The following is a 21,404-nucleotide window of genomic DNA, read 5'->3' as shown; positions in this document are numbered from 1 at the left end:
GGAGGCAGCTCTCCCCCAGTGGTATTTTGAGAACCTTTCAACCTGGGGGCACTTTATCAGTGTTCCACTGCCATTCATGAGGTTTCCAGTGGCCAATCCCTCAGAAATGGACAGCCTGGTCTGCTCGCGATAGGTGGACGCTCCATTGAAACCCACTCCCCATGGGTGAAACACCAGTGGCATAGCTTCCAGCATCAGAGCAGCCCCCAAACCGTCCTAGTGTTGCAAACTGCCATGCAGGGTGGAGGCCCTGGTTACGAGGGCCATTTCAAAGCAGTGCAGTGCACCGCAGACACGGCTGCTAGTGACTTTGAGCAGCGGCCATCATGTGCTGCCTTCTGTTTGTTGGATGCACACTTACGGAGGGTCAGCTGTGCCAAACCGCCCCCCCCTACACTGTGCTTTGAAGCCGGTCCTTCTGGATGTTTCTCTCATCCCCTGTCATCGCTGAGAGAAACCGCTATGCAGCCAATGTCTTCAAGTCAGACCAGAGCCTCCAGGCTGAGCAACGGGAGTGGCCAACCTCACAGTTCACTGCTCTCGCCCCTCACTGGCCTGAGCGGGCTCCTTCCGCTCAGTGGGGTTGGTTACGTGCTCAGCGGCCGTGCGGACGCATTTCTCCGAACAAATTGGTGCCAGGCTTGAAGCAAGCAATTCGCTCAGTGAGGATTTCTACACATTGCTTAGTCACCTGTTCTCAAGGGCTTCCTCCTATCGCTATGTCGACTGTGTACCCCAAAGAGTGTCTGTTAAAAAAGTGGGGGGAACATGTTCACATGTCCACTTCTGCCTCTTTCTTGCCTGGATCCCTTCGATACATATGAACCCATTTTGGCGGAACGAGAAACCTCTGTAACCTACCGAAGTCCAGAAGGAAGCACCTTTGGCGGCAGTATTTCTGGTAACTGATAAAGCAATACAGGACGGGGGAGAGCTCGCACAGGAGAATCCCATACTATATGCTAGACTGGAGATGGGCAAATGTTTGAGTTGGAAGAGCCGATCCTGTCCCTCACAATAATTAAAAAAGTGCATTTTTGCAAACGAATAAAATCACCACTGTCTGAATAAGGGCCTTTAGATTTTATTTCAGAGCCACTGGTAGATCGTACTCAGAGAGCCGCAGTTTGCCGACCCCATTCTAGGTCATGAGTATCAAGAGGCTGTTGGGTTTGAAGGAGCTGGGCGAAGCCATTTCTCTCTCCAGGGTCCCATCCGGTGACCCAGGAAGCAGTGCAGTCATAGGAAAGGTCGAACCACACGCTCCTCTCAGGAGAGGGAGAAGACTGAGGGGAGGGTGTTTTTCCTCTGTGGTCTTAGAGGAGCAAGGTCCCTGGGATGAGCTGTGGCGAATGGGTGGTTCTGATGGACCTGGTCCTTCTCCCAGTTCAGCACCCCTTCCATGCATTAGAACGATTTATCTACAGTCCCTGCCATGTGCTTTTGGCTGATCAGCCAGTGGTACGGACAAGGACATACTTCCTCACCCTGCTGATGCTGGCTGTGTGCATGTGATTTGATTTGGTCCTTGGACCATGGGTGGAAAGAATATTGAGCCAATTTTCCGGCTGAGTTCTTCAGAAGCACGGTGTATTTTTCATGCATCCTTCTTGTTCTTTTGCCGTTAGACACAAGAAGAACATGATGGGGAGCTGCCGGTCCTGTGAGAATGAGTCCACGCCATGGCCTGAGGCAGATGGACGTCAGCTAACTTGCAGACCCACGAGCCAGAGAAATCCACACTTCCTGCTGCAGACGGCTGACCTGGGGGCTGATTTGTTCAGCAGGATTCTTGTGGCCACCTCGGACCAACCCTAAGATCAAAATGCAGAAGCCAGGGGGGAAACTGTCGCCGAAGCGCCCTGCTGACATGTGGGCAGGAAGGAAGTGCCAGTTATGATCTAGTGACTTACTGTGAGCATAAAGCAGAGAAGTGCCTGCCAGCAGAAAAATGGGGTGGAGCTGGCCAGAGGAGAGAATACAGGGTCTCTGCCAGGGTCTGGCAGAGACAGGGAGAGGAGGAACCACACACACACACCCTCTCTGTCTTTGGGGAGCACGGTGCTGGCTGTTAGAGAAATCTTTCAGCTTCTGCGTCAGAGCCCTGGCTGAGGCCCGATTGCTCCGTGTGGAACTGGCTTTGATGTATGGCTGCACCTGTCCCCAGGAGTCCCTGGAAGCTACTTCTGGAACCACTCTGAGAACCAAAGCAGTTTCCAGACTAGGGGTTTTACCTTATTCTTGTGCCCTGGGCCCCTTCTCAGAGCATTTTGAGCAATATCCCCTAGGTAAAGTACGTAGGCTTACCAAGGGAGCTTATGATATTAACATGCACTTCTCCACACTTTGCTGCCACTAGGTGGTCACTCACCGTCTCAAACCAAATCCCCAGCAGGAGTCACTATAACCACCGCTCCCATCTCCACAGACTGCGCGACAACACCTATCTGCCGGTTTAAGCCATCACTTGCTGGCATTCTGCTACGGAGCCCGAGAGAGCAAAGGCAGGTGCCAGGGCCAGGTGTCTGCAGCGGTTTGTCCCTCGGCTCTATCTTTGCACCACTGAAAGAATTCACGCAGCAGAAGCATCTTCGTAAATTAAGGTGACTTTTATGAGGAAAAGGGAAGTTACAGGTATCCACTGGATCAACAGATAAGGGCTGCACCTAAGGACAGAACTCTGCGGATTGACCATTAGCTCCGTGGTTGAGACCTTAACCGCCAGTAAGCACAAGGGCCTGGCTCTGCAGAGCACAGGTGTGGGGCTGTGTCTGGCATCAGCTGGGGTCTCGGAGGACTTGGGAGCTTGGACAAGTTACTCGCCCTCTCCAGACTCAGGCTCAGAGAGAATGGGGGCTACTAGGGGCGCCCACCCCGTTGGGTTGTTATAAGGAGGAAATGAAGGCGAGCTTCTAACACTGGGCTTGGCATGGAGAACCAAAGAGCCAGCTGTCACCGGGGCAACCCTGACTCCCAGGGACCCTGTGACCCGCAGTGAAACTGCCCCAGAGAGTCTCCCTTTTCCCCAGGCACAGAGCAGAGCCTCCCTGAATGGCCGTCAACAACGGTGTTGCCATTTTTAAATGCAAACTGTTATCTAGCTGGAATTCAGTTAAAAAAAATCAAGATGTCTTGCTGAGCATAAACTCACAGCCGCCTAGTCCGTGGCGGCTCATCCCCACCCTCTAGGACCCTTTGCGGGTCCACCAGATTCAGAGCAGTAGCAAAATCACAGTGAGGAAGTAGCAACGACAATAATGTTATGGTGGGGGCCACCGCCCCAGGAGGAACTGTATGAAAGGGTCGTGGAGTGAGGAAGGTTGAGAACCCCTGCTCTAGGGCATGGTAGAACTGCTCACATGGGTTTTTGAGGCTGTAACTCTTTTCGGGAGTAGAAAGCCTCGTCTTTCTCCTGAGGAGAAGCTGGTGGTTTTGAACCGTTGACCTTGAGGTTAACAGTCCAGCTCTGCCAGGGCTCCTTCACTGAGCATGGATATTTAATAACAGTAGGAACTCCATCAAATGAACTGCCCCAGCTGACCAAGTCTTGCCCCGCCATCGCCCACACCCAGAGCTGAAATCAGCCTTACCACAGGTGTGGGGCACATTTTAGAGCTGGCCTTTCCCCATCTGATACAGTGAACCCTCGCCATTTCGCGCTTCGACTTCCGCGGCTTCACTCTATCGCGGTTTTTGCGTAACAGCGCATGCTCTGTCATTACTGCCACTGATTGGCTCATAGTGTACACGCTTGATGCCATAAATAATATAATAAATAATAAATGATAATTGTAACGTCCAAAATGTTTTACTGTATTTTCCCTTTTTCGTTTAATAAATTGGGTAATACAAGTGTAATGGTGACTAAAGGGTGTTTTTTCATGTCCTCTATGCTCTAACCACGAAAATATTTGATTTACAAATAAGGAATCCTACTTCGCGGAATTTCATTTATCACGGTAGGGTCTAGAACCGATTAACCGCGATAAACGAGGGTTCACTGTATACCTATGGTTTGTGCCAGGGCTCATGCCGGCTAGCATCGACGTGCATTTCCTGTTTTCTCATCCCATGTAAAAGTCAAGCTGCAGTTCTGAGCTCCTACATTTCCAGGGGCCCGTTTCCTAAGGCCACAAGCTCCCCATCCAGCCATTGTTTGCATTTTCCTTAGTTTGGGCCAAAAGCCCACCTCCGCCAGGAGGCAACCTCCCCACTTTCTTCCTAAAGTCAGTCAGTCCAGAGACGCCTGGTCTTGGTCCTGGCCCTGGTCCTGGTTTAGAATGACTGCCCTTAAGCAGTGCTGGACTCGCCTTTAGTTTCCCTGGTTTCCACTGTCCCCTGGTGGTCATTTGTGGGATGAGCATCTTAAATGAAGATGGGTGACGTTATTCTCCACATTGGAGGAAAAGAATGAATGAATGAATTCCCTGCACGGGCTGATTGCACTACAGACGAGGGGTGGGGATGCCTGGGGATGCCGTGGGGAGGGGCGTTAGTGTTTCAACCTCCTCCCCTCAACAGAAGAGCAACTTGTAACTCCTGCGGTCTATCAGACCCAAGAGGAACGGGCGAGGTGTATGCCATAGTCTAAACATGGGCACAAGCCATGTGCGTGGGCTGCTAATCGTTGGGGTCCACTCACAGGCCCTGCGGAAGAAAAGTCCGGCGCCCTGTGTCTGCAAAGATTGTTGTGGGTGGGGCCATTGGGGTCCCACTCACAGCGACCCGGCATGTCGGTAGGACTTTGCCACTGGGTTTTCTAGGCTGTAATTTCCCCGAAAGCACGCCAACAGGTCTCTGCCCTACAGAGCTGCCCGAGTGGATTTGAACAGCTCACAGCCGAGCGCTTGAACTACCAGCCCTCCTGTTTGTAGAGATTAAAACAAAACCCCACCCACTGCCTGCCATTGAGTCGATGAGGACTCTCTCTTTTTTTAAAGATCGTTTTATTGAGGGCTCTTAAGCTCTTATAACATCCCAGATATCAACTGTATCAAGCATGTTTGTACATGTGTTGCCATCCTTATTTTCTAAACATTTACATTCTGTTTGAGCCCTTGGTATCAGCTCCTCTTTTTACCCTCCCTCCCCTCCCTCCCTGGTGACCCCTTGATAAATTATTAATTTCTTATCTTACACAGACCCTTCCCCTGAGGTTTCTTCCCCCCTCCTCTCCCCACCTTCCCCCTTGCCCTCCTGGTATTGGTAAACCCATTTTTGTTCCGGAGGGGTTTATCTGACCTGGACTCTGTGTCATGAGCTCTTATCTGTACCTGGGTACATGCTCTGGCGTAGCCCACAGTGACAGGCAGGACTGGGGTCACGATAGTGGGGGGTGAGGAAGCCTCAAGGAACCAGAGGAATATTGTGTCATACTTCACCCTGGTTGACTCATCCCTTCCTTGCGACCCTTCTATGAGGGGATGTCCTATTGTCTACAGATGGGTTTTGGGTCTCTGCTGCAACCCCCCTGTTTCTCAACAATATGTTTATTCATTTGTTTATTTGTTTTGGGTTTTCTGATGTCTGTTACCCAATCCTGCCAACACCTCATGGTCGCACAGGCTGGCGTGCTTCTTCCATGTGGGCTTGTTGCTTCTCTGCTAGATGGCCACTTGTTTCACGTCAAGCCTTTCAGACCCCAGATGCTATATCTTTTGATAGCCGGGCACCATCTGCTTTCTTCACCACACTTGCTTGTGTACCCGATTTGTTTTCAGCCATGTTGCCGGGAGAGGGAACATCACAGAATGCCAGGTTGTTAGAACAAAGTGTTCTTGTGTTGAGGGAGGGCTTGAGCAGAGGCCCAAAGACGACGAGGTCTTAATGACCCACAGGACATGGCAGAACTGCCCCTGTGGGTTTCTGAGACTGTAATTCTGTAAGGGGATAGAAAGTCTGTCTTTCTCTGGAGTAGTGGCCCTGGAGCTCAGCAGCCGGACTCAGAGCCCCTACTGGAACAAGGCTCTTCACGTAAAGATCACAGCCGGGACAGCGCTAGGGGACGGCTCAACGCTGTAGTGGTGCATGGGTTCACCACGGGTTGCAATGGAGCGGTTGCACTGCGCCATTTCTGGGCACCTGCTTCTTATGGTTGGAGGTCTCAGGTGGCACAGAGGCAGGGTAGAGCCAAGAGGCCACCTGCTGTGCTCTGTGGGATCTTGACCCCAGCGTGTTGGATACCTGCTTCTACCACCTCTGAGGAGTCAGTGGACATGAAGGGATCGTGCGGGTGCAGGGGACAGTGGGAGCTGCAGTTCAGCTCAGTGTCTGCTGACTACACAAGGGAGAAGTGCCTGCCTGGGAGGGGGGTAGGCGGACCTCTGAGTTTGAGTCAGACAGTACCAAACAGCCGAGACAAAATAATTTTTGCTCCCAAAGACGGCAGTAGCATGTGGCTCAAACACAATGCTTCCCGTGTAAGCTCCCTATATGCTCCTGGTGTCCCTGGGGCCCCAACCTTCCTTGGGAGCAGTCAAACCCAGGAGAACAGGCTCAGGGAACACCAGGAGTCAGGAATAGAAAGCTGGAGGGAAAGCCCCAACACCGGCCCTTCCCCCCAGGATGGGGGTTTCTGCTGAGCTCAGGGGTCCCAGGATTAGGCCCCACTAGCCAAGTTAGGCCTCCCATTCCCGCACAGGTTCCCAGTGACCTCCAGGCCAAGCCTCAGTTGGAAGCACTTGACCAGTGGAGCAGCTGCTGGAAGAGTCCTGCAGGCCAGGGAACCCTGGAGACGCCCCTCTAGCCGGAGGATACCTGCTGGCCCGCTCTGTGGATCAGGTTTCTGGGGGCTTCCAGCTTTGGGACACACCCCACACCACTCATCCGAAAGTTGGCTGCTGGCTGCTGCTCCAAAAAATGGGCAGCACCCGTTCGGGCTCCTCAGGTGAGACAGAGCCGAGGTACCAAGTGCTGCTCCTCCAGAGATCCCTGCAGGTGACTCCTGTGCCCCGGAAGCCTGGGGGGTGGGGTTCCATTCACACGAGCAGGGTGGCATCTAAAATGAACTCAAAAGATGAAGGCCAAGTGACTAGGAAGGTTCGAAGCAGCAGAGGAAGAGACGGTTCCTCTGTTCACAGGCCTCCAAACATAGTTAGAGAGAGAATTTCCCCTCTGGGATTCACCAAACTACCTGTACTCTGGGACCAGCAACTAGGCCTGGGTCCACTGGAACCTAGTGGAGCAAGTTAGGGAAGGGGTCTCTCTCCTCCCAGGAGAAAGCAGATAGGAGAAGAAAGGGCTCAGCTCATTGCCGTCTTAATCATCTGTCCATTAAACACATGCTACTGAGCCCCTGTATGCATTCCCAGCACTATGTGAGGAGCTTGCACACAACAGTGGGGCATAAACCCCCCAGCTTCTGACAACTGTAGTCTCCACAGGTGCCCGGCTAATGCCTGAATAACATTTCTGCAATAAAGGTGCTCCCTGTTCAATGGTGGGATGGTTCATTGGGTAACACGTGTTTGTAAAGCTTGCTGAGGGAAATGCCCAGGATCTAATGTTAAACTTTTAAAGAAGCAGGATTCAAAACTGTAGGGAAAGCTTTGTTCCAATTGTCTTAATGGACCTGTGTGTGTTAGTCCGGGTCGACTAGAGAAACAAATCCATGGACACTCTTATGTGTATCAGAAAGAGCTTCATACACAAGAGCAATTGACTATTGAGAAAACATCCCAGCCCAGTCCAGATCAAGTTCATAAGTCCGATATCAGCCCATATGTCCGACGCCAATCTATAAATTCTTCTTCAGACTCATGCAACACATGCAATGATGCCGAATGCAGGGAGATCACAGGCCAGTGGGTGGACAGTCTGGTGGATCCAGTGGCAGTGGAAGCATCTCAGCACTGGCAGGGTCTCCACGTGGCTCCTCCAGCTCCAGGGCTCTGGCTGCCTCAGCATAGCTCCATCAGGCTCATTGTCAGTAATGTCTCACAGGGAGTGAGTGTGTGTCCAGCCTCCAGCGAGCTATTTATCTCCTTCGTGCCCCCTAATGAGGTCATCAAGCTGTGACCTGATTGACAGACGAAACTCCACTCCTTCACTCAAACTGACGACAGATTATGTAACTATCACAATGTGCATAGAAAAGGAAAAAGCAGGTAAAAAAAATAAGTATGTGTGTGTATAAAGCGGTTGACCTCTGGATTTTTGCTTACAAAGAAAAAATAGATTATGATAGAAATCTGTTTTGATTATGGGCTTTAAAAAGATTTTTCTGTATTTTCCAAGATTTCTACACCGACTGCCTATTTCTTTTATAATCATTAAGAAGAAGAAAAATAGAATAATTAAATACACATCTAAAATCTTATTTCACTTCACCACAGGAGAAATGAGTTTCCCATTTGAATTCAGGTGTTCGAGCTAGACTTGGAGAACAGCTTCCGGCTCACGGTTTCTGAGCTGCTGGGGAGGGTGAGCCAATCAGATGAGTTGAAGTTGTGGTGGGAGGAGCGGTGGATTCGCAGGGCATAGGGGTGGAGACAGGTCTGGTTTGCTTCTTACTGTCTGGGTGACCTTGAGCGAGCGAATGCTCAAATTCCGTTTTCTATTTTGAAAACCGCAGCTGGCTGCCGAGGGAAGATCCCATCCGCCATGGCATCTGACCTAGAAAAGGCCTCTGTCAGTGGTAGGTGACAGCATGTCACTAGGATTGCAGGTAGGTAACTCAAGATGTCAATCCCTGGCTCCTGCAGGGACCCCCACCCCCACCCTGAGCCAGACCAGACAGGATCCTTAGTAATGTTTATTCCCAATTTAAATCTTGGAGTAATATAGAATTGTGGATTGTTTACATGTAGTGTTTCTCAGATTAAATGAATCCTAACAACAAAAGTGCTTTATAAGATCTTTCTAAGTTGAATGTCAAGATTGCTGGTCACACACATTACGAGTTACAATCGTATTCGTTAAGGATAGAAGTCTGTTTGCCTTTCCTCCTTTTTCTTTAATCATTGCTTCATTCTCCAGAAAGCTACCGACAGAGGTACACTCCCCCCAAACCCTCTCCCCCCCAAAAACCCTCACTGCCATCAAGTTGATCTCAACTCACAGCGACCCCAGAAGACAGGATAGAACTGCTCCGTGGGTTTCTGAGATGGCAACTCTTCACAGGAGTAGAATGCCTGTCTTTCTCCCCAGGAGCAGCTGCTAGTTTTGAACTGCTGGCTTTGTGGTTAGCAGACCACTGTCACCACTACGCCACCAGGGCTCCTTCACAAAGACTACTTACCACAGTATTGTAGCCCAAACACCGCAAGATCTGACCAAGCCAGTGACTGTAAGAGCAGCCCTGCTTGTAAGGACACAGACAAATGACATATTGTCATGGGGTAATCATGACAGCTGTGACCTGAGCACACTAGCTGAGCCAAAGGAGTCGTGGGGGTGCAGCGGGGTATGCATTTGAGTTGCTAACCTCCAGATCGGTGGTTCCAGCCACTCGGGGGAAGAAAGGTGAGACGTTCAGTCCTGTGTAGACGTACAGCCTCAGCGACCCTGTATGGGGTCACGAGGAGGCGGAAGGGAGGCGCTGGCAGTTTGCCTTTTCTGAGTTTTTAGTCCTGCAGAAGGTATCTTGATTCATGAAAGCAGGACTTGGGTTGTTCTATCTAACTGCAGGGATTTCTTAATACAAATAGTACGTTTCCATTGAAAATTGCCGAGTTTAACAAGTACAAAAAGGCTACCGAGGAAATGGTGTAGGGGCCACAATCAACCTTCTTCAGCAGCAGCAGGGAGGAGGAGAATCCGGTTCGACATCAGCCCAAGATCGACTGTCACAAGGCATCAGCCAGACATGCCCCCCCCCCCTATGTTCTTCTGACAGCAACTATCCCCAGGACACCCTATTCCCCCGATGGGTGCAATAATCCATTGCAATGGCCACACAGAATTCACAGATAGTACTCATAATTATGGGGTTTACTAGGGAAGTTGGGAAGGAGATGGGGCTTTCTACTGTAAACTGTTAACAGCCTTGGAAACCCAGTGAGGCAGTTCTAACTTGTCCTATAAAAGATCACTATGGGTCAGCATTGATTGGATAGCTATGAGTTTTTTTGTTTTTGATTTTAATTAGGGACATTAACAGGTTACCACATCAAGATGAAAAACAAAACCATTAAGGATGCAGTCCCTTTGAGCCCAGTAACATCTCTATCAGCCAGCAGCCATGTCTCTCTCTGGTCCGCAGCCTCCCCACCGTAGAGTCCCTTGACCTCGGCCTTGTCCTGGGGGCTGGGAAGCCCAATGCTCTGCCTCACAGACTTGGTGCTGTCTTTCGGCTTGGCCTCATGGTTTTAACGCTGTGGCCTCTGGTGCCCCTGCCACTTCAGACAGGGAATCTCAAAGGACTCCGCGTGCGCACGTGCCTCTTCTTTCTCGATGGCCATGGGCTCCTTCCTGTTTCTCTTTCTGAGATGGTTCTCTTCTGCCCAGAGGAATCGGAAAACTGACCAATCCTCAAGTTAGGCTTCTCCACACCTTACTTGCATGCTCTCAACCAGTCACTGGGTGGGAGTTACAGAGCCTATCGATGGAAGAGTCATGCAAACAATTGTTCTCTACCTTGAGCATCATGTTCTTTTTAAGAACTGTCTCTATGGGATCAAGGTGACAATAGCAACTTAAAGCGTAGATAGGAAGCTTAGGAGAGAGTGGGTTATGTATTGAGTTGCTAATCACGAGGTCATCAGTTCGAAATCACCAGCCACTCTTCAGGAGAAAGATGAGGCATTCTTCTTGTGTAAAGGTTTACAGTATCGGAAACCCACAGGGGCAGTTCTGCTCTGTCCTGGAGGGTCGCTATGAGCTGAGTCCACTCGATGACAGTGGTAACTTGGTGGTAGCCGTCAGGGTACCGAGAGAAGAACCCCTCAGAAAAGAATGATGACAATGGTTGTACAACTCAAAGAACCTAATCAATATCACTCAACTGCATATATAGAAACTCTTGAATTGGTGTATATTTTAATTACAAATTAAAAAAATTCTGCCAAAGCACTGCACAAAAACTTCATAGACATTTTCTTGCTGTCACCTCCACTGATAAGGCCACCTGGTGAGGAAGGTGATAGGAAGTTCCAGAGGTGGAGGGGCAGGAGCACCTCAAGTGGCTGGGGCAGTGAGTGAGCCCTGCGGAGGGGTGTGTGGGTAGATAGGGTTGACTGCAGTTGTGGGTGCATCTAAACTCAGAAACCGCTGAGAGGTAGTGAGGCTCGATCCTATGCCAGTCCTGTTCTCTTGACTCTTAGTGACCTGTGGAGTTGTGGTTTATTTTGATGGATACCTTTTCTTTGTCTGGGGTTGCTCTTAGCATCCTGAATCAATGCGGCACAGTACACATTCAATCCCTAACAGGTGGTAACTGCACAATTGGTCCTTAGAGCTGATGAGGATGTTTGGGACACATTTGCCTTTAGAGAACAAATGTCCTGAGGCAAAATAGCCACCATCTTCCAGAAAACCTTGGGTGTGTACATCTCCAGGTGGCACTTACCTGTTACAGGTGAGTAGCTTGTGTGCTTCAGAATGGAGGTGGTGGAATGTTTGGTCTTTGTTCCATCAGATAAGAAGCTTAGTCCCTGGTCTTCTATATTCCAGGTCTTTGAGCCCCTCAGTCTCCTTCAGAGATTCAGGTAGAAGAGGGTGGTAAGACTCACCCTTCTCTACACCTGGAGTCAATACAGAAAGAGGGATCAGAACCATTAATTCCCCTGAGTGGCTGGTGAGCAGGGAGAAAGAGCTTGTTCAGGGATTTAATTTTACTCTTCAGACTTTAAAAAAAAGTATTAAGATAAGCGATGTACTTGCTTGTTTAATTCTTTTATATCTCAAAAGAGACTGATTTAAGACATGGTCAACAGTAATATAGACAGTGAGTTGGGAGAGGGAGATCAGTTTTCTATTGCTAGTTCATACACATTTTGTAACATCTCATTGATTGCAATCCCAACAATGCAGCATCACTTAACTCCCTCCTTCCTTTTTTCTTGTTTCTTTCCCTCTCTCCTCCTCTCCTAACTCTACTGAACATTAGGGTAAATGCTGCCCTTTTGATCTCAAATGGTTGGTACCTCTAAGGTGTAGATAATCCCACTGAGATAGTTTAAGGTTTATTGGGCTTGGACTGTACCACAATGGGATGATTTCTTTTTTGGGAGGGGGGTGCTTTCTGAATGTACACTTACCCTTTATATGAAACTCTCTCTTATACATATATGAGTTTGTGAGGATTTGTTTCCCTAGACTAACACACCCCACTAATGTTATTATTTTCCTTATAGACCAGTCTATTGTTTGGGGCATATTTGGGCTCAACATTGGGCCCCAGGAGTGAGTTTATTTCAAGACCTGAAGGATGACTAGTGGCTGTAGTCTTAGGAGTTCCACCATTCTCTACCTGACAATACTCCTGCTCTCTATGATTCTGAGTCTGTTCCACAGTGTTCTTCCACGCTATCTAGGACAATGGTTCTCACCCTGTGGGTCATGACCCCTTTGGGGGTAGAATGACCCTTTCACAGGGGTCACCTGATTCATCACAGTAGCAAAATTACAGTTATGAAGTAGCAACAAAAATAATTTTATGGTTGGGGGGTCACCACAACATGAGGAACTGTATGAAAGGGTCGAGGCATGAGGAAGGTGGAGAACCACTGCTCTAGGACCTTCTAACATGACCCCTTTCAGACTAGTTGATAGTGGTAGCTGGGCATCTAGCTCTCCTGGTCTCAGCGTGGTGGAGATGGATGTTCCCACGGGCCCTTAGTTCATTGGGCTGGTCTTTCCCATGCATTTTCAATTTTACTCACTCTCTCCTCCAGACAAGGAGAGACGATTGCTGCATCTTAGATGGTTGCTCAGCAACTTTTAAGACGCCAGGCTCTACTCATCAAAGTAGAATGTAGACCATTATCTTTGTGAACGAGGCTGTGCTAATTGACCTAGCCCCCGGCCCAGTCACCTGTTCCCAAGGAAGTTGGTTATGCCTAACGAATTTTCTTAACTTTGGCCCCTGTATGTGCCATCATGGTCACAGACAGATTTTCAGCAAAGGTAAATACACACGTAGAAATATCCTCTGTCAAACCTGGATGCATTTGTGGGCATTTCCCCACCTCCTTTCACACCTGTCTAGCCCGTGTCTTGTCTATCTAAGCATGTACTGGTTGATTGCCATTCTTGCAGGATTGTGCAAGTGACAGTACTCACCTCCATTGTCTTTAACTCCTGCACACCTCCCGGCGTCTTCCCCTGCCTCCATCATTGAATGACCTCCCTCCATCGTATATTGCCTTTCCTTCATCCATGTTAACATGCCAGCCCTTTAGCCAGAAATGTACCCTTCATCCCTCCCCTCCCTGCCTTCCCTTCTTTTCCTCTCCCCACTCATCTCGTCCCCTCCCCTCCCATCCATGAGCCCTCCTGGTGGGTTGCTTTTTGAGCTGCTAACCAAAGGGGTGGTTAGAGACTCTGAGGAAGATGAGCTTTCTGCTCCCATAAAAGTTTACCGCTCTGGAATCCCAGGGAGCAGTTCTGCTCTGCCCTCCAGCATCACTGGGAGTTGGGAGCGACCGAGGGCAGTGGGTTCTGTCTGTTCCCACTCCTGGTCCCTATCAAAGAATATTTCTCTGAGTATGAAAGCCTTTTCAGGATGGTTTACAATAGTGAGCTCCAGTCCCAATGCGTCTTACCCTGTCTGCAGTGTTCAGGTTGGTCTCCCGGAAAGGGTGTGTGTGTGTGTGTGTGTGCTGTTTGAGGGGTGTGGTGAGTTTTGTTTGGTTTTGTTTTGAGTTAGGGAGCGCAGAGTGACACCAAGTCCTGAGGTCACCAGACCACTTTAACCAGAGCTCCGAGGCTTCCCTTCCTGCTCTATAGGGGAGTCCGTTCAGGGAGCCACGTCTACGATTGGCTTCCCCTGGGCCCCATGGGTTTTAGGAAATGGGTCCCACCAACCGGTGGGCAATCCTTGCTCCACCACACGTGTGTGCCTTTTTCCAGCAGGGAAGGCCCACTGCTCTCATTACCATGGGGGGGGGGGGCCGTGGTCCCAAATAAACAGGCCCGTGGCGCTGAGTGGACCCCGCCGCGTGGCGCCCCTGTGTGTGTCAGAGTGGGACTGTTCTCCGTGGGCTCCAGTGGCTGACTTTTCAGAAGTAGACCACCAAGCTGATGAGCCCAAGGAGGGTTAAAGCACCCCCGAGCTGGACCCTGAGGGTGTGTATGGAGCAGAGGAAGGGGTGGGAGAGGGAGCGTTGGGGTCCAAGGGCAACCTCGGTAAGCTAACATGGCTCCATGCCTGATACTACTCCTGGCCAGACCATGCTATTGTGAAAGTCAGCTGAGAAGACACGTGTGTGGAAGCGCCTCAGTTACATAAGGTGTTATTCCTGACTTAGAAAAAGAGAAGTTCTCTGGAATGGCACAGATGGTGCCAAAGAAATAGCTCTTCTCACCAACGCCCCCTTTCCCCTGCATTTCCTTCTGGTCACCAGAACCTTCTCCGTTCTTATCATGCATCATCTTTTTTTTTTTTTTTTCTTTATTAGGGCTTCGGTGGCTTGATAGAGTTTGCTGGCGTGACCTTTGCCATGTTTTGAATAACATTTCTCATGGTGGAACGAGGAACCTCGTGAGCCGGACAGAGAGCTGGGGCCGAGAGGTTCTCTGGCCACGGTGGCATCAGAATGCCAATGACAAAGGTTTAGGCATGCATGCCCAGTGCTCTTCTCCTGCCTGCAAGGACGTGGGGACTGTCTTGAGGACATGCTTTGGTGTCTGCGGTTTGTCCCCGAGGTTGAGTCATTTCGAGAATGTTCCTGTAGTTCCAGTCGGTCCTGAACGTGTACACGGGCCAGCAGTCGCCGAGGGATTGCTCTCTCTGCTCTTGCCTGTTTGACAAGCCTTTTCGTGGTTTACAGTATGCTGGTTTCTCCTGTGGTTGCTGGGGAATTGTCCTCTCTGCCACAGCGTTGTTCCCTTCCTGTCCCCTCCACTTCATCCTCTGCACGCTTCAGAGTCCCAGGGTGCGGCCCACCTCTAAGATGCTCAGCTGTTCACCCAAAGGTTGGAGACCTGGGTCCACGGAGAGGAGCCCTGGAGGCGGAGTGGTTAAGTGTCGAGCTGCCAAGGCAGCTTGCCAAGCAGTTGGCAACCACAGCCAGCCCCCTGGGAGAAAGACGAGGCTCTCTACACCTGGAAGGAGTGGCACCCTGAGAGGCCCACAGGGGAAGCTCTAGCCAGGCCTACATCGGGTGGCTATGGGCCAGAGTTGACTCCACGGCAGAAAGTTTGGACTGTGTTGGTTTGGGCTTTTTGTGGGGAGGGGCTTTGGGAAAAAGGCTTGACAATCGACTTCTGAAAACCCAGCCATTTAAAACCCTAAGGGACACAGTTCTACATGTGTTTGTCATGAGTTGGAACCGTCTTGACAGCGATTGTGTTTTTTTTAATGAAAAAAAAATTAATTCCCATTTTAAGCCCTTGAACATCAGTGTGCAGAGGGCTGACTCTAGGCCTCAAGCTGTGTTCCAGATCAGTGCTTCCCACACTTGGTTCACTATAGAAATGGACTGACCTCCCTGTGTCTCTCTTGTGCAGGGCTCTGGAATCTGCAGGTGGAACACGTGCCCAAGACGATGCTCATGACTGTAGTTACCTGGTCCGGTCTTAACACAAAATGCACAAATGGTTACCAGAAAGAATAGTGTCTGGAGCCTAAAAGGCTTGTCTTAAAACAAGCAGCCATCTAAGCGATAGCTAAGTCCACACAGAAGAAGCACACCGGCCTGTGTGATCCAAGGATCGTAAATATTAAAATCCAAGACCAGAAGAGGGAACGGTATTAAGAGCACACATTCCAAGTAGCTGATTTGCAGAAGGCTAGGGATGGCAGTGAAAGCTCACGTGGATTAAGCCTCCTGAGATCCCCTCTGACCATTGACAGGAGATGTGAATAACCTTACTCTCAGACAAAGTGCATTGGAAGTGAATTAATGTTTGAAAGACAAGTGGTCTAACGTAGTATCACAAAACATCAAATCTTGGTCAGGTCTTTGTTTTCTACGTGATCCTTACTCTTGAGGGCCTGGGCTCCTTAAGGCAGAGAACAAGTCAGAGAGGTCTGCAGGTTGCTACGGGGACTCCGGGGCAGTGTGTAGCAGGTGTCAGCACAGGCTCCAGCACACGGGATCACCTCCACAAATGCGAGCTCTCTATTTAAAAGCAAGCCATTCACATTCAGGGGTCGTGACAGAGTGGAAGCACTTTTCAATAATGTAATTTAACCATGATGTCTGTGTGTTGGAGGAACCCTGGTGGCCTGGTGGGTTACAAGTTGGGCTGTTAACTGCAAGGGCAGCAGTTTGAAACCACCAGCTGCTTATTGAAAGAAAGATGAGTCTTTTTGCTCCTGTCTCACAGAAAGGTCACTCACGTCAAATCCGTGCTGTGTGACTCAGTCCAAAACATCTGCAGGGGTTTCTGAGCTGGTCTTTCTCTTGCTTCAGTAGAATCTGCACGTGGACAGCGGAGCCCCTCCACACGCCACTCACTCCTGCCATTGACCTCTGCTAGTGTAACGAGTCATGGGTCATTTGCGTCAGAAGGGGGATGGGGCCGGCAGTGTCAGGACTCGGGATGTCTGGGCCGCGGTACACAGAAGCTACGTAACAATCTCGAGGTCCTAACCTATACTCTTCTAGAGAGTACCGCGATTTGCGTGCAAAGATTTGAAATGTTAACCAAAAAGTACCAAGTTCCAGAAATTCAAGACAGTATTTTTATTCATTAAAAAAAAGAAAAAAGGTAAAGTCTTGGGAAGCCACAGGGGCAGTGCTACTGTGTCCTGTAGGGTCACTGTAAGTCAGTCCACTTGACAGCACTGAGTTTCTTTTATTGCTTTTAACTTAGTTTTGTTTTAAAATCTGTATGTTGCAGGTGATAAACCCACTGGTTTTCTGGAATCTAATGGATACTTTACCAGCACGCTCTCCACTGGCAGGAAGGTCTGCCCTCAGTCTTTGGCGGAAACTGGTCTAAGTGTCGGTGAGCGTCAGCCCCCCACAGAATGACTGCTCACCTAGAGTAAGTACAGCTCTGCTAAGGGGCTCTAACTGTGGTGCCTTCTGACCCAGAAGTTGGCAACATGCATCTTTGACACGGTCATGAGTTGTGGGGCCAGAATGTCTGGATTCAAATGCCAGTCTTGCTGCGTGACCTCAGGCAAAATACCCCACCTCTCTGGGCCTCCGTTTTCTTATCTGTAAAATGGGGATCCAGAGGCACCTACTCTACCTGTAAAGTGACAAGGTGACTCTCCCTGGCACACCAATGCTGTGCTGTTTTTGCCATGATGAAGTTTAAAAGAAGACGAAGTGAAGCTACACCTATTTGGGGGAGTACGTAAAACGTAAAGAAAAGACTAAGTAAGGTAGGTGGATACTTGTGAAGTTCGTTTGGAAACGTTCTTTGACCCTTGCAAGCTTTTCTACACAGTTCGGGCAGCAATGCCCTTTTTGTTTTTTCATATTTAGGAAAGACATATTTTAATCGAATGCCAACATGATCATATGGTCTGCATTAGAGAGTGTCATGGATTCAGTTGTGTCCCCCCAAAGATGTGTAATTGGATCGGCTGGGATTCCCAGTATTGTGCGGTTGTCATTCCATTTTGTCATCTGATGTAATTACCCTCCCTGTGTGATATCTGTTGCAAATCCTAACCTCCCTGTGTTGATGCGGCAGGATTAGAGTGGGTTCTGCACATCTCGAGTCACAGCTTTATAGGACAGGACAGTGTGACTCAACCCCCACCTTTACTCAAGTCAAATCCTTGCTGGAGTTGCACATTACAAGAATAAAAGGAGAGAGAAGCAAGCAGAGAGAAGGGACCTTACTACCATCAAGAACGAGGAGCCAGGAGCAAGGGAGACCTTGGGACCTGAGGTCTCTGTACTGAGAACCTCCTAGACCCAGGAGATGATTGTTGTCAACATGTGTAGAGATTTCTAAGGAACTCGAGGTCCATATATGTTTAAATGTGATAGGGCCTTTCTCCAGAGCTGATACAGAGAAAGCCCTCCAGTGAGTTCAGACTTCTAGCTCCTTAAACTGAGAGAGTCAGTTTGTTTGTTATTGTCATCCACTTGTGCCATTTTTGTAGAGCAGCACTAGATAACTGTGGAGCCTTGGTGATGTAGTGGTTATGTGTTGGCCTGTGATCCACATGGTGGGCAGTTCAAAGCCACCCGCAGCCCTGTGGGAAAATGACCGGACTTTCCACTCCTGTTAACAGTTACAGTCTCAGAAACCCACAGGGGGTGCTGTGAGTCAGCATGGACCCCATGGCTGTCAGAGGTAACTGAAGCAGAGGGATTCTCTGTATTTTTACATTTTTGCTTAATCTGGAAGCTACCAAAGCTAAAAAATATTAGTATATATGTGTTTATTTAAAACTAGAGCTCTAACTCTGCAAGGCTGTTGGGTTACTGAACCCTGGTACTTCATGATTGTAGGCAAACATGTAACAGAGTGAGGTGACCTGGTGGCATATCCAGCTCTGACCTTAGCCAGGTGGTGTGGGTTTTATTGCAGGAAGCCAACTTTCTACAATAAAACAGTAAAATGGGTCTCTGAAGGCCCATTTCATGTTCAAAGGGAAATGATTATAACAGTCCTACTATATCACAGGGATATAGTGGGGAGCAAACAAGATAAGAAGTGTGCGGTTGCTTTGCAACTATTCATATGTAAAAGCATTGCGATATTAAAAAATCCCATGCCTTGAATTATGGATAAGGATGCCTGAAAGCATTGTCCGGGACCATTGTTTCAAATGAAAGCCTCTGAAACCAGGCTGGCACCCATCACATTGTGTGGGAGCTCTTTCAAACTGCCGGGAAGTTCAACACGAAATATAATATTGGAACCATGTCAGTTTAGGTGTGTTTTTAAATTAGTTCTTCCTCTTCTCTTTACTCACGAACTCACCGCCATCCAGTTGATTCTGAAGCATAGCAACCTGTTATGAAATCAGAAGCGGGACTTATGAGACTTAAAGCGCTTTGCAGGTGTAGAAAGCCTCCTTTTCCTCCCTTGGAGCGGCTGGTGGTTTTGAACTGCTAACCTGTTGGTTAGCAGCCAAAGCATAGCCCACTACACACAAGGTTTCTCTTCTCTTTCCTCCTCCCTCCCATCCTCCTCTCCACTTCTCTTTAAGATGCCTGCTTTTTATTTTCATTTAATGTCCTTGATGAATGTACGCCTTAAAATATATTAATATGGTGTGTTTCAGTGAACGGTTAGGCAGCACGTTTGGTCCCCAGGTAACGATTTCTATCCGAACTGCTCAGGGGCACTGTTTCCATTTTCCACGCTGTGTCAACGCGCCCAGTAGTTCTGCTCTTACTCCTCGTGTCCCTTAGTTTAGTTGTGTCCCTGGCCCTCTTTACCTTCCCGTCTGGGCCTCAGAGCACACGTTGGCCACTTGGTCTCCCAGAGAAGACTCTCTGAAAGGAGTACAGCTGCCGTAATGGCATTTGATGAGCCAGTCTGTCATTTGGACATCTTTTGGGTAGGTTTCGGCCCCCTCCCATTGTGACTAAATGAGCTGAGGCTTTTTTTATACGGGAGCAGGCCGTTTTCATAACCCAGGGCTGTTCTAGCCTCAGCTATGTTAGATCCTCTATCAAGTTAAGCACATTGAAAATCAAATCCCTCTGCTTTCTTCCCAGCACAGCTGCAGATTTGGAAATGAAGCCCTCCTCCCCATCCTCCTCCTCCTCCTCCTCCTCCCGCACAGAGCACTCCTCTGAACCCGCACTGCCTGAAATCCAAAGGGATAAATCTGCAGAGAACTTCAGCCTGCTCAAGTCCCAGACAAGTAAGCCAATCGTGGGCTCTGCCTCCACGGGGCTCAGCGCCGGGGGCCCTTTGCAGAAGCCTGACACAGAGCTGAAGACCCACCACATGCCAGGATTTGACATATTTCATCCCGTTCTTGGAACGACTCAGAGGGGAGCTGTCGATATATACGTTCTCCTGTGTTTCAGGTGGAACTTTACACAGTGTATTAGTTTCCCATCCAACGATGGGTGTGTGTTTTGTTCCATGACACTGCTGGATGATCCCCATCTCTACGTTGCCTTCCCTAATTTCCATCCCTGCCCCCTTTTCTCTGCCCCTCCTTGCCTTCTCTCGTTGCCTTAGGGCAAATATTACCTGTTTGGAGTCTAGTTTGTTCTAAGGAGTGCATTCCTCCGGGCTGATGCTGTTAATTGTGCAGGCTGATCTATTCGTGGCTTAACACGTGACCTCTGGGAGTGGCTGTAGCTCCGGATGAAAAGGGTGTTTTGGGGGCATAGTCTCGGGGTGCCTCCAGTCTCTATCTGTCCAGTAGGTCTGGTCCTTTTTTTTTTTTTTAATGAGTTGGAGTTTTCTTCTACATTTCTCTCCCAGTCTAACCAAGACCACCTATTGCATTCCTGGTCAGAGAGGCCCTTAGTGGTAGCCAGGCACCATCTAGCTCTTCCGATCTCAGGTAGAGGTAGTGGTGGCTCAGGTGAACCATTAGTCCTTGTGGACTTAGTGCTTTTGAATTCTGTGGTTTCCATCACTCTCACTTGCTTCAGATGGGAAGAGATCGATCAATAGTTATATCGTAGGTGGTGACTTGTGAGCTTCTAAGACCTCGGATAGTACTCACCAAATTAGGGTGTAGAAGAACATTATCTCTATGAACTATGCTATGCTAATGGACCTACGTGTCCCCCAGGACTGTGGTCCTTAGCCTTCGAGCTCAGTAATTCAGTCCCACGAGGTACTTGGATATGTCCTAGAAGCTTCCTTAGCTGGGCTCTACTCTAACCACAGTTATACCTATATATGTCATCCATGGACTCCCATAGATGCGCCCACACCTATAGATATCTACTGTAACCATTCACCACGTTTCTGATGGTATTAACTCTAGTTGTCCTTCATTCTTGTGTGTCTCTCAATGTCTTCATTTACCTTGATCATACTGTATTGATTCCCCCTGTGTTAGTCTGGACTAGAGAAACAAATTCATAGACACTCATATGTATATAAGAAAGAGGTTTATAGACACGAGCAGTTGAATATTGAGAAAACCTCCCAGTCCAGTCCAGATCAAGTCCATAAGTCCAATATTAGCCCATATGTCCCATACCAATCTATAAAGTCCTCTCCAGACTCACACAATACATGCTGAATGCAGGAGGAGCACAGGCCAGTGGGTTGGAAGTCTTGTGGATCCAGTGGCGTGGTAAGCATCTCAGCACTGGCAGGGGTCTCTACATGACTTCTCTGGCTCCAGAGGTCTGGTTGCATCAGCATAGGTCCAGTTGCATCAGGATAGGTCCATGTGACTTCTC

The 21,404-nt window shown here is 49.1% G+C and overlaps 1 protein-coding gene across 2 annotated transcripts in view; it reads left to right on the top strand.

Moving 5' to 3' along the window:
* The first annotated feature begins 8,572 nt into the window (after nucleotides 1-8,572).
* The window catches only part of SPATS1 (spermatogenesis associated serine rich 1), a 28,070-nt gene continuing 15,238 nt past the window's right edge, over nucleotides 8,573-21,404 (top strand). Inside the window, exons 1-3 of one of the 2 annotated variants that reach the window (XM_030886885.2) lie at nucleotides 8,573-8,665; nucleotides 16,948-17,094; nucleotides 19,748-19,891. In XM_030886885.2, coding sequence (XP_030742745.1) covers nucleotides 19,762-19,891 — 130 coding nt within the window. In that variant the 5' untranslated portion in view covers nucleotides 8,573-8,665; nucleotides 16,948-17,094; nucleotides 19,748-19,761. Of the gene's footprint in view, nucleotides 8,666-16,947; nucleotides 17,095-19,742; nucleotides 19,892-21,404 lie in introns of both variants that reach the window. The other variant, XM_045294913.1, reaches the window with a different exon arrangement.

The sequence above is a fragment of the Echinops telfairi genome, unplaced genomic scaffold, assembly GCF_000313985.2.
Source record: "Echinops telfairi isolate 266 unplaced genomic scaffold, ASM31398v2 ScPeMD7_3533;HRSCAF=4204_1, whole genome shotgun sequence".
NCBI lineage: Eukaryota > Metazoa > Chordata > Mammalia > Afrosoricida > Tenrecidae > Echinops > Echinops telfairi.
This window is presented reverse-complemented; position numbering and strand designations above follow the sequence as displayed.